The 13,014-nt window shown below is 34.0% G+C and overlaps 2 protein-coding genes across 2 annotated transcripts; both read right to left on the minus strand.

Moving 5' to 3' along the window:
* Positions 1-86: 86 nt before the first annotated feature.
* LOC110631359 (pentatricopeptide repeat-containing protein At4g14850) lies at positions 87-5,887 on the minus strand. Its single transcript, XM_021779162.2, has 5 exons — positions 5,707-5,887; positions 5,424-5,540; positions 4,871-4,926; positions 4,290-4,511; positions 87-3,525 (listed from the first exon to the last, which is right to left on the minus strand). The coding sequence occupies exons 1-5, from the start codon at positions 5,783-5,785 to the stop codon at positions 364-366; spliced, it is 3,636 nt and encodes a 1,211-aa protein (XP_021634854.1). The 5' UTR covers positions 5,786-5,887; the 3' UTR covers positions 87-363.
* Positions 5,888-8,433: 2,546 nt separating this feature from the next.
* On the minus strand, positions 8,434-10,529 carry LOC110631041 (transcription factor MYB63). The gene is made up of 3 exons (XM_021778744.2): positions 10,250-10,529; positions 9,473-9,602; positions 8,434-9,375 (listed from the first exon to the last, which is right to left on the minus strand). Exons 1-3 carry the CDS (start codon positions 10,386-10,388, stop codon positions 8,541-8,543), a joined length of 1,104 nt encoding a protein of 367 aa, XP_021634436.1. The 5' UTR covers positions 10,389-10,529; the 3' UTR covers positions 8,434-8,540.
* Between the last annotated feature and the right edge of the window lie 2,485 nt (positions 10,530-13,014).

Here is a 13,014-nt window from a genome sequence, read left to right on the forward strand (position 1 = left end):
ATTTAAAAAATTACGCCATAAAAAAAATTAATTGAAATTGATCTTAACTAAATGTCTAAACGGAAATATTTTTCCTCCCAATGATATGCGAAAATTGAATATTTGATTATTCTCATATCTCGAATACCCACCAGAAAAACACAAATAAAATCCCTATTTTAACAATTGAAGGGTCCAATAAAAAATCTCTGAAACGCATGAGCACGAGATGCATTCCTAATTTATTTTTTCTTTTCTTTTTCACGAAGAGGAGTTGTGAATTTGTTGCACATCCTGTATTGCGTGATGCGTCATTCGATCTCTGATACAGTGATTACTGTAAATGTGTATTTAAAGCTACGTTCTTGAGACATAAGGCTTTTATCACCAATAGTCAGTACAAGAACACTTGCCTCCGCTGAAATGGTGAAAGCGGTAAGGGTCTCTTAGTATGATTTTCCGCCCAAGGAGTTCGCTAACAAACTTGTAAACAGAATGGCAATCACCACAAACGCGAAGGTTCTTGAAAATTTTAACAGTTGAATGTTCAGGAGTATTAATCAAGCCGTATGCAAGGGCAAGTCTTTCGCTATGGTTCCAGAGATTGTGTTCCTTCTGTTCTTCATCTGTATCTTGTAAGGCATAGCTTGTATCAGGGACATAACCTGCTTCCTTGATCATTTTCTTAAGCTCGTCCAACTTTCTATATATCTGACTGCTCTGGGGATGAGAATGCTCCCCCGTTCCAAATGAACTAATTTCATTCTTCAACTTCACCCAACTGCATGCAGGTTTCTTCTTTATTTTGTTTGACCCCATTTGCCTCCTGAGAGTCTCCACATCGTCCCATCTCCCAGTGCTTGCACAGACATTTGAATAAAGAACATATGCTGAATCATCTGATGGATCCAGTTTGAAGAGATTTTCTGCAGCTTTCCTTCCAATTTCCAGATTGCCATGGATTTTACATGCAGCCAACAAGCTTCGCCAAACAAGGTCAGTTGATGGAACTGGCATTTCCTCGATGAAAGTTTCAGCCTCAGAAAGCCTTCCTGACCGTCCAAGAAGATCAACAATGCATACACAATGCTTTATTCCTGCTGGAATACCAAACTCTTTTATCATTGCATGATAGTATGCCAGACCCTCTTCGACTAAGCCCCCATGACTGCAAGCAGAAAAAAGAGAAACAAAGGTAACATGGTCAGGTTTCACTCCCAACTTCACCATTTCATTAAAAGTTTCCTTGGCCTTCTCAAAAAACCCATGTCTAGCAAAAGATGATATCATTATATTCCATGATAATCGAGACCTTTCAAGTGGTTGGGGAATTAATCTTAATACATCATCTATTTCTCCACATTTTGCATACATATCCATCGTGGCATTTTTAACAAAGGGATCTGAGTCCAAACCAAGTTTGACTGACAAACTTTGAAGCTGTTGGCCTTCCTCCAAGATTGCCAATGTAGCAGTAGCAGCAAGGCATTCGGAGAGGCCAAACTGATCCAAATCCACTTCTGCACGTCTCAGTTCCACAAGAAGTTTCAAAGCCTCTTCCACCTGGCCATGATTAGCATTTGCAGCTATGATGGCATTCCATGCTACAGCATTCTTATTAGTCAAGGAATTAAAGATTAAGTTACTGGAATTGAGATCCCCGCACTTGGCATACATCGTGATGAGTGAATTCTGCACATAATGATCTGATTCCAATCCTGTAAGAACTATAATAGCATGGATGGGCATCCCATGTTTCAGCAGATCATTTGGAGCCAAACAAGCACCGAGAACATTTGAAATTGTAATATAGTTTGCTCGTACGCTTTCTTTTCTCATCAATTTGAAGGCTTTTAATGCTTCATCTGGTTCTTCATTGTCCGCGTGACCACCAATGAGTGCATTCCAAGTCACTTCATCCCTCCTGGGCATTGTTTGAAATACCTTTTTTGCCTCGACCATCATTCCAGATTTCGTATACAGAGTAACCAATGCATTGCCAACAACCAGATTTTCATGTAAGCCAGTCAGGATTACAAGGGCATGAAGAATCTTGCCTTCGGTGATAAAGTCAGTGTCTGAACAGGCGGCTAATGCACTTGTAAAGGTCACAAAATTTACCCCTTTTGACATCTTAAAAATTCTAGCAAATATTTTCAAGGCATCTAGGCACTTCCCATACTGAGCATAGCAGGCCATCATAGAATTCCATGAAATCAAATCCCTTTCAGCCATTCTTTGGAACACCATCTCTGCCTGTTCAGATTCCCCAGCAGTAGAATACATACCTATAAGGGTATTGCATGAGCAAATATTTGCGTCCAACCCAAATTTTACCACTAGAGAGTGAATTCCTCTGCCCCATTTAAATTTATCCCAAGAACTACAGCCTGATAATAAAGTTGAAAGTGTGGTGGAATTTATATGGTTATGAACATGACGCATCCAATGAAAACATCTTAGAGATTCTTCAAAAAGATCATTGTGCACATTAACGGAAAGCATAGAGTTCCATGAGATTGTGTCACGTTCATTCATACCATCAAAAATATAGCACGCTTCTTGCACTCTACCTAAACTACCAAACATTGATATGAGAGAGTTTGCCACAGAAAGATTGGTTTCTAGTCCAAACTTTATAACATGCCCAAGAATTTGATGACCTAAGAATCCATCCTCAAGCGACCCACAAGAACTACTTAAAGTAGCTAATGTGTTGGCATTGCAACTCAGTCCTTCACGTCTCATTCGAGAATATATATTTATAACTTCCCTTGGCTCTCCAAAATCTGAATAAGCAACCATCATTGCAGTCCAAGAAACTACATTCTTATCCGGCATCTCTTCAAAGAGCTTCCTTGCATCAAAAGCCAACCCATAAGTCCCATAAAAATGCAAAAGCGACGTACCCACATACACATCATCCAGAAGGCCATACTTCACAACTAAATCATGAACTTGAATCCCTTCACTTAACATACATCCTGACCTATCACACGCGGTTATCAAACTAGCAACTGCAAAGCCGCTAGGAGTAATCCCAAAATCCCGCATCTTATTAAGAAACACAATCGATTCCCTATATGTACCTGCGCGTACGAATGCACACATCATGTGGTTCCAGGAAGCATCATTTCTTTCGCACATTTTATCAAACACGTAACGAGCAATACCTATGTCGCCAAACCTGGAATACATATTTATTAAAGTATTATTGTAAAACACACCTAGTTTAGCTAAACCTTTAATGCAAAGAGCGTGTAAGGCTTTGCCAGCGACTTCGGTGGTGATTTGCGAGAAACCCTTTTGATAGAAGCAGGAGATTTCCGGGTTCGGGTGGCTTGAAAGGGAAATAGAAGCCCCATGATCTCTGCTTGCGACTATATTTGTCTCTGTCAGTTCTTCTATTTCCGCACATGGCAACGAGATTGTTGAGATGAGTTTTGTGCTCAAAATATTTTGGAGGAAAAGAATGGTGGTCAGTGGAGATTTGGGACTGAAAACAGAGAATTTCCTATAGCAGAAAGCCAGCTCGAACTGTTTGTTGAGAGACATTTTAGGAAGTCAGCATTTGCCTGTGCGCCGCTCCTGTAGTTGGATTCCTTTCCATTTCTCGCATAAACTAAACGCTTGATAAAGGCTTCAAATTTGAGTTTGCAGACTGAAAGAAAGGGTTCTATGACAGGCGAGCAGCTACTCTCATTGAAATGAAGGAATAGGAGGGGGAAAAAAAATGAAGGAATAGGAGGGAGCGATGCTTAATTGTGCTCATGTCATGTGTGATGAGTACCTCATATGCGTTCCTCAACCATCCAAGGCAAAGCCCATTGCCGTCCACTCGAGTGCTAATTCTTCCTCTTTTTAAGCAAGTATTGTTTTTGAACCAACAGCCCTCTGCTCTTATTAATTCTCTTTTTTTTTTTTTTCTGAACTTCTCAGTTTTAGTGATGTGGTAATTTTGCTGCAATTGGAAACCACGAAGTCCGGCCAGCTTGCAAGAAGCACGGTCGACAGGCACTTCTTTCCTTGGGAAAGCTGCAGACAATGATCCGGTCCATTGAAATCTCTTCATAGCCAGTTGGTGCTAAAATATCTAATAACCAATATATATAGAGTCATCCAGCAAAAGTTGGGGAAAACGGGCGATTTATCAAATTTGTCCAGGACTCCTGCAAGTATAACCACTAAGGAATTCATAAAAGCTGGAGAAAATCCAAGGTCTCCAAAGACTACACAGTACATACTAACGCATAAAAAGAATCCAACAAAACAGAAACAAAGCACCAGACTTGGTGTGTATCTTCCTAACTTTTAAATGTCCAGTTATGGGCACTCCTTGGCCCGCTAGAAATACCCTCATAGTATCGAGTGTCAAGCTTTTTATTGTTCCAGTCTTTGACAAAGTCTGTAAACAAATGGCGTGCGCTCTCTGATGAAAGTTCAGAAAAAAACATATCCTTTTCTTCCTTCAACCAGGTTGCAAATTCGTTGTTCTTAGAGAAGTAATCATCACTGGACAGCTCTTGGAATTTCTGAAGGAAAAACAGTACCAACAAAATTCAATAAATAAACTTATAAATCAAATAGATGAAGTCATATGCTCACCAGCTTGAAGCTTTGGAAGTATTACACATCAAAATTTTCCATTTTATATTCTAACCCCAAAATTGTTAAATGGATGTCTAAATGCATGCAAATTTCGCATTTTTGCAGATTTCTGAAATGAAGAACTTTTGATCTTAGCAAACTCTATTCAATGAAACTATAATGCAAAATTCTGCCTCAAGGATGGAGCCACTAGCATGCAACAGCAGAAAAATGACACTTTGTCAACATTCACAAATTAAACACCAGAGCTCACTTCAAGATTACAATATAGAATACAATATACCTTTCCATGATCGCCTTTGTGATGTTTGCCACTATGCTTATCCTTTGATTTCTTATCTGAAGCGACAATAGCGAGTCAAAATGATAGAACTATTTCATGAAAATCCATGTCCCTATTTGGGTAAGTAATGACCAGTGATTGGAATGTATTAATAAGTACAGTCTGTAAACAGATAAATATAATGCACTTCAAACAAGAATCATGCCAATGGCAACTTAAAAGGTATTATATTCCTGCCTTCTAATTCTATTGCCTAAAAAACTTTATTGGAACATTACAGAATCCCCCAAAAAAAGTGAAAATTTTGCTTTCTAGAATCGAAAAGGGAATCCTAGTGAAGAACATTTCTTGGAAGTAACAGTAACAAGAAAGCAAAGATAAATTTACAAATTGAAGAACCAGGTGGGAAAAACACATAAGGGATGAATTTGCAATGTGGTTGAATTGACACCCACATCCAATTCAAGTATCATCTTAATCTTAAATGTTAATGAGAGTAAAACAAAAAAGATAGTAGTCAGTTGTCAATAAAAGCAGACCTAATAAATCAAACCTTTATCAGAGCGGTGCTTGTGAGACTTCTTGTCCCTTCGCTTCTCTTTCTTATCACTCTTTCTGCTTCTCCTTTCTCCTGCTTCCCTTCTATGCCGTTTTCTGTGCTTTTCTTCATCTGTATATTTACAATTTTTTTTTTAAAAAAAAAAAAACAAAATATATTTAAACATACCAGGATGTGACTAGATGAAGGTGCATTTCTAATTTTATTTTCCTTTCTCTGCAGACAAACATAAAAATACTAATAATAATAACATTAAGAGGGAAAAAAAATTAAGAACCTTCGGAGGCAGAAGAAGGGGAGCTTCTCTTCCTAGTTTTCTTCTTCTCCTCGTCCTTGGATTTCCGATCGCTTCCCATCTCCGCTGGGTATCGGTTAAAGAGAGCGTTAATGGTAATTGAATGTATCGATTTGTATTGTGTACGAATTGTCGACTGTCCACAGGGGATGGGGATGAGAGGTGAATTCAACCCGATGAGTTCAACTCGTTATGGCTAAGTTGGGCCCACTCATGGCCCATACAAACGAGTCAGTCCTACACAAGCATTGAATTTGGGCTTATTCATGCAAATTTTGAGGGGTGAAGCCCGACCTACAATGCTTTAGAAATATTTAGTATTGAGTTACGTTTTACATTTATAATTTATTTTATTTTTTTAATATCACAAGACATGTGAATACTTATTAAAAAGTTAGGAATTCAGAACTGAAATATACAAAAAATAATAATAAAATTCCACGAGTGGGAAATGAAATATACATTCTTTTAATTTGGTTTAGTCAAAGAATCATTGAATTATCTACCTGGTCACCCATGGCATTGAAACCCTCCTTTGGCTCATCATCATATTTGACCCAGTTCTGCATCAACCATTTACTAATTGAAGGTATATTTTTAAATCTTATTCGAATTCAAATTCATAATCTGATAGCCAGTTGATTGATTGAAATACTTCATTTTTTTTTAATACAAATAGTTAAGTGGGAACACAAATGGGTTAGTTAGAAGAAATTAAATAAGCACTTCAATGAGTAAAACTGCATTTGGTGTGGTCATCTGATGTGTGATGACATGATATATAGTATATCCTCCATTAAAATTCAAGGGTTTTGGCTGATTCTCAAATAAGGTGGCTGACAATTAACTTATTAATGCCTATATAGACAAAGTAGAATCATAATGGTCCAAATTGTAGTTGTGTTCACAATCAAATTGATTTTGTCAGAGTTGAGAGTTAGTAAAATACAGAAATCAGAGTTGGTAAAGTCAATGCTGTGCTCTCTAGCCATTCACCACCTTTGAATTGATAGGTCATCTCGAACTCTAAATTAATACTACATCTTTTTCACCAGGCAAAATTGACAATAAGTCTGCCAAACTTGGGAGTAAATTATCACCTTATATATATGTGTGTTGTGTATTAGTTTGGTTCATTTGTTCTACCAATAAACTGACCCTTGTTTGTTTTATTGTTGTGATTCAATCAGGTTGTTGGATTTTAAGGTTGGATAAGTTGTCTTTTTCATTTAATCAAACACTTTGTGAACATATTCAAAAAGTCCGGATCAGAGTCTCCGGTTGGCTGCATTTTTATTTTATTTTATTGTTTTTGAAGTATCTGCATATATATATATATATATAAATTAGAGGTTCAAATGTCTACTTAGGTATAATATAAAAAGCTTATTCCTTCAAGCTGTGGGGACCTTGTAGAAAATCCCATGTCATGTAATATGTTAATGGTGGTATATGGACAACTTTTACCAACCCACTAAGCAAGATTTTATAGGTATCACTTGGACAAAGAGCAAATATTTATTGTTTTTTGTGCACCGTAGGAATAATTTTATATCAATTCAAAGTTGAAAAAACTTAATTGTTCAATGAAGTTGAATATATGTATATTGTACTACTTAAATATACAAGTTTATCCAAGTTTTCAAGTCACAACCTCTTTTTGAAATACCTTGATTATTTTAGAGTAAACAGTCTTGTTTTATATATTAAAGAGTAAACAGTCTTATATTAAAGAAAGACTGTTTAACTGTTTATATATTAAGTGTATTGCACTAAATTAATTAATGAATGTCACCCTATATTATTCGTTTCATTGATTTTGTATTCTCCCTCACATCAAATAGGTGAGAGCTCAGTGTCTTATTCTCAATGGCATCAAATAGGTGGGTGGTGGGAGATGGATTAAGGCCTTGTATATTGGTGAGTTTGTTTCAAGTGAAACAGACATATCACCATTTACTCTACTTTATATATGGATATTGGTTGGTATTACAACTCAAACTCGATACATAATTTATAAATCTGAAAACGACTCTCATATCATTAGCACCGCAGAGGAGGAATCCAAAGGCCCTACAATTAGCACAACAAAGACGTGCACATAAATCTGTAGCCATGAAGAGCAGATTTTGATTGAGGTGTAAACAAGTTCCATTTTCAAATCAATTAGGATTTTCATTGATTGGCTTCTCCAGTCAGAAACTCAAAACTGGCTTTTATTTTCAACTATATACTATACTTCAAAGTTTTCAACATCAGGGGACTTGAAAGCTAACCTTACAAAGTACAATGTCAGTGGTGGTAAGTAGAGGACATTACCTACCCACTCACAATGCTTCAATGTTAAGAATTACTTTGAACAATTCATGCCTCTACCTCTGCTATAATTTGGATTTTTTTTTAAAATCTAAATTTATATAGAACTTTTCAACTTTCAACATTTAATATATCAGTACTCATCTTCTTTATCTTTGACAAATTTAAAATGATTTGTGAACATGTACCAGATATTATTATTTAATTTACTAAAGAATTGATGTATCAAATCTGGACTTTAAGATAAAAGGCATTCATTTTTTTTTCCGCACTGTAAAGATTGATACATTTTAAAATGAGAAAATGTATAGCTATTACTTTTTCATTTCTATATGAAAAGTGACACACATATGATTGATTAATTGTAAGGTTAGGATTACTATCAACTAATAGTTTCACTGAGAAATTAAGTCAATTAATTAACTACTATATCCTTTCTACAAACTACTGGGTTTCTTTTTCTTCTTTTTTTTTTTCCAACTCTTAACAGTGAAATTGATTCACAAAGAAGGCCACGAATGATAATGTCCCATCTCGGAATTCACTTTACTCTTCATGGGTATCTCATCACACTGGTAATTTTCAGGGGCTAAAAATGGCTTAGCTGCGTCTTCTGATAAATTTTTCTGGTTTTCATCCTGTGTTGTCTCCAGGCCAAGTTCATTTTCCAAGTATTGAAGCCACTTCCTTGTTTCAACTTCCCCATTAATATCGTATTCAACTCCAAGGCTTGAGCTTTGGCTAATCACCACATTGGGTAATTGAACTTCTTCATTAGTTTGCATGGTATTTAAACCATCTAGCATGTTCCAAAAATCCAAATCTGACTCCAGAGGAATCTCAACTGCTGCATTAATATCTTGGATCTCTGGTTTGTTCACCTCCTCCAATGGAACATCATAAGGTCCTGATGAAAAGTTGAAAAGCGAGCCCATTTGTTCATCATCTGCTTTAGAAACATCAACTTGACTACTATAGTTTGTGACGTTGGAATTATGGGAAGAAGAAGAGGGACTTGACACTTCTTTGGCTTCCTTATTACTTGGTTTAAATTCCCGTAAATCTTCCAAGGGACGCGGCCTCTTGCTCACAGAGCCATGCTTCGGTTGATGATCAAGTTCTATAATTGCCATATTTCTTTTCCCACCTGAAATGATTGTGCTGGAAGAAGAAGAAGAAGACTGCGAGGAGGAAGAAGGTGATGCCTTTGATTTTTCCCTGTTAGAATCTGCATGGTCTTTGTTAAATGCCAATTTTTTCTTCAAATGAGTGTTCCAGACGTTCTTGATCTCATTATCTGTTCTACCCGGCAAATGGGATGCGATTCTAGACCACCTGAAATACAACATTAATTCTATTTCATAAGAAACATGATACTTAAGCAACTGTCAAGAAAGCAGGCTTTTTCCTCATTTTTGTGGTTAGAATTTACTTGTTCCCTAAGGTTTGGTGCAGTGTTATTATGGTGTCCTCTTCTTCTTTGGTGAAGTTCCCTCTCTTTACGTCAGGTCTTAGGTAATTAATCCATCTCAAACGACAACTTTTCCCGCATCTTAGCAACCCTGCAAAACAAAAACTTCAACTTTTAACTTTAATAACCAATTAATAATCAAGACCGCAACTCACTTGAAGAGGCGTATGGACAAAATTGACCAGCTAATCCTCCAAGGCTTTTAGTTTACGTCTTTCTAGTATTATAAGATATAATATATCTATGTTCAAATACAGGCTAACAGTTTCAACAAATTTGAATCTCATTAGAGTCAATCAAACGATGAAAATTAATTTAGCCCCATTGCGCCTTGGGACATTTTCTTCCCAATATACATCTTGCTCCTTAATGTGAAGAGTTCATGAGAATCAGAAAACAGCAAATCGAGAGAATATTATTTTGATCAGTAGAAAAACGGCTGCAGTAATCTATAAATTTGTCTGACATTATATTAATGAGACGTTTCAAACTTGTCTTCCGGCTAGTGGTTTGGGTCAACACAACTAAAGAATTATAGCCACGTTTCAAGTTTGAAACATGGCATTCATGTGAATAGATAGAGAGATTTTTCTTTAAAAAAAAAAAATAATGAATTTGAAGATAAGGATGAAGAATCTGGAAGAGTATCTGCATTAAAGAAATGTTTCTTTGATTTGTTTCAGAAGAAAACGAAAATGATAACTTGAAGAATGCAGGGATGAAGAAAAGAAAAGAGACCTGCTTGTTTAGGAAGAGCTCGCCAGTTTTCATGTCCATGGTTGTGAATGAAAGTTACGAGCCTGAGGTCCTCTGCAGGACTCCATGGACCTTTCTTTACTTGAGTCTTATCACAGCAGGGTGCTCTTCCTTTGCCCATCTCTCTCTCTCTCTCTATCTATCTGTGTATCTGAATGTGATATATATGAAGATTTAAACTCATGCGGTGAACTCTTATTTTTAGATATTGAAATGTGGAAATCTAGGTAAGCACAGAGGGAGAGGGAGAGGGAGAGAGAGAGAGAGAGAATGCTATAGCCACAAGGCCTAAATGGTGAAATATATATAGAAGGAGATCCAAAATATATTAATAAATTTTTATAATTTTAAATATTAATTTATTATAGTATTGTCCTGTATCAGCATGCAGTACAACCCCCACAGTTCAGTAACCTGTCCTCCTGCAATTATTTCCATTTTTGCATTTTAATTTAATATTCTACTTTATTTGACAAACGTGTATTATTCTTTTATAGATATATTTTTATTCATGGCAAAATTACCTCCATGTCCCTCATTAAAACCACAAGTTAAATTAAGAATTATATAACATAGGGCATCTTGATAATTTATCATTATCACTTGTATATCTATTTTAATAACATATTATAGTATACTACGTTTTTTCTTTAAAAAAAAAAAAATCTTACCTTATACTCTCAAAAAAGTTAAGTATCTCTACTTGTGAAATATCATTTTTTATTTTTTATTTAATTTTTAAAGAAATTAATTCTTACTTTATGGAAAATAATATATATATATATATATTTATATACTGATTCAATTGTTAACAATAAGAAAAAGTCATATTTATCTTAACTAAAAATTATTAATAAAATATATTTAGAAAATTTTTTTACCTTCAAATTTTAATATGTTTTATTTATTTATTTATTTATAATAATATATTTTCTTATTATGGGTAATTATATTTTAAATATTTATTCAATTATAATTATGAAAATATTTCAACATAAATTTTAATTTAAATAAAATTACTTTTTAATGCGATCAAAAATAGAGCTGTGATTGACTAAATCCGAACAGAAAAAAAAATTAAAAAGAAAAAAAAAGTGAGGTAGTGAGTGTATACGACAATCAATTTGAGCAGTATATACGAAATTCATTTCGATGTTTAAATCCGTATGCCGGAGAATAAAACGAATGTAATGAATAATTGAAAGTTGAATAGTATAAGATAATAATATATATTTACCTCTGTAATTTTGATCCTCTTATAATGTAAGAAAATTGAGATAAGTATAGTATTTTCTTATAATCCGACAATAATATGACCGACTACTTAATAAGAGATATCACCAGTTAATAGATCGGTGATTCGCGATATTACAGACATAATACAAATACACTGAATGTTGCCTGATAACATAACTTTGTACCGAGACTAAACCTATTCAGATGAGAGCAAGTTTTAATGATAAATTGAATATTTAAGGTGGTTGAGTTTTCATTTTTTTGGGTGACATGCATTACCCACTTATCATATTTTTGTTAAATAAATTTATTTTATAGTGACAGTTTATAATTTATTTTGTGTGACGATAGTAAGTGAAAAAATTAATTTGTTATAAAGAAAAAAATAAGTTGTTTTTATGGAAATCTTAATTAAATGAAGAATATTGAAAATTAATTTTTTAAATTTTCATTTATAAAACTAATATATCCAAAAAATAAATAAATAAAACTCATTTTTTAATTTTTTTTTTCATTAAAAAATTACTAATAGTATTGCAATCTTCTACGAGCGAATATATGCATTTAAGTATTTTAGTTATTTAATTTTTTATTTGAAAAATTAACACATATAAGCATATTTTTTAATTTATTAAAAAAATTCAGAAAAATATCCTAATTTTGCATATGTGAAGAAATTTTTTTCCTTAAAATATATGAAACTGAATCAGAGAGAATACAAATACACAACTCAGTATTTCATGAAAAAACACCTAACGTTACATTTCATGAGAAAGTAACCTGTCAAAAGATGATCAAATATGGAGGTTACCATGGTTGTCATTATGGAACCGTAATCCTGGACGTGCACCTGTGTACAAATAACATCATATGTTGCCATATTAGACCATATGCTCTCCCCTTTAACATTATAATTGTTTTAAATTAATCTATAATTGCAGATTTGGTAAGTTTAATAACAAGATATCTTGCCAAACTAGCCTAATTTATATTTTGTAGATTATGTCCTATTAGGCAATGTCACATAATATATACTTTTTTTTAATTTTTCTTTGTATTTATTTTTTCCATTAATTAATCTCATTGAAAGACATTAAGTTTTTTTTTTAATTTAAAAAAAATAATGTGGAAAGAAATTTCAATACAATAATTATATTAATTATAATGTCCAATTGTGAATGTTAATTATTACTGTAAATTATATTTGAAAATCAACCGAGACATGTGTGCAAAAATTAATATACGTGATGAAATGAGATTCAGCAGAGTGTCCAGATGTAGACATCTGAACAGCAGCTCGATTCAAATGGTTGATTATTGATCTGTGATTAATTCTATTAGGTTTTTCCATATTTAATTTTGGAGAAAAGGATTTGTAAGATAGAAAAAACAGTTAGAGATCCACTGGGTATACCTCTGGTAGAGATCCTTTAACAATCAAGTTAAATCAAGTATTCTCTAAGATTTGTTAATATCAAGAGGAAATAAAAAAAAATAGTAAAGTATCTTTA

This window comes from Manihot esculenta, chromosome 14, assembly GCF_001659605.2.
Source record: "Manihot esculenta cultivar AM560-2 chromosome 14, M.esculenta_v8, whole genome shotgun sequence".
NCBI lineage: Eukaryota > Viridiplantae > Streptophyta > Magnoliopsida > Malpighiales > Euphorbiaceae > Manihot > Manihot esculenta.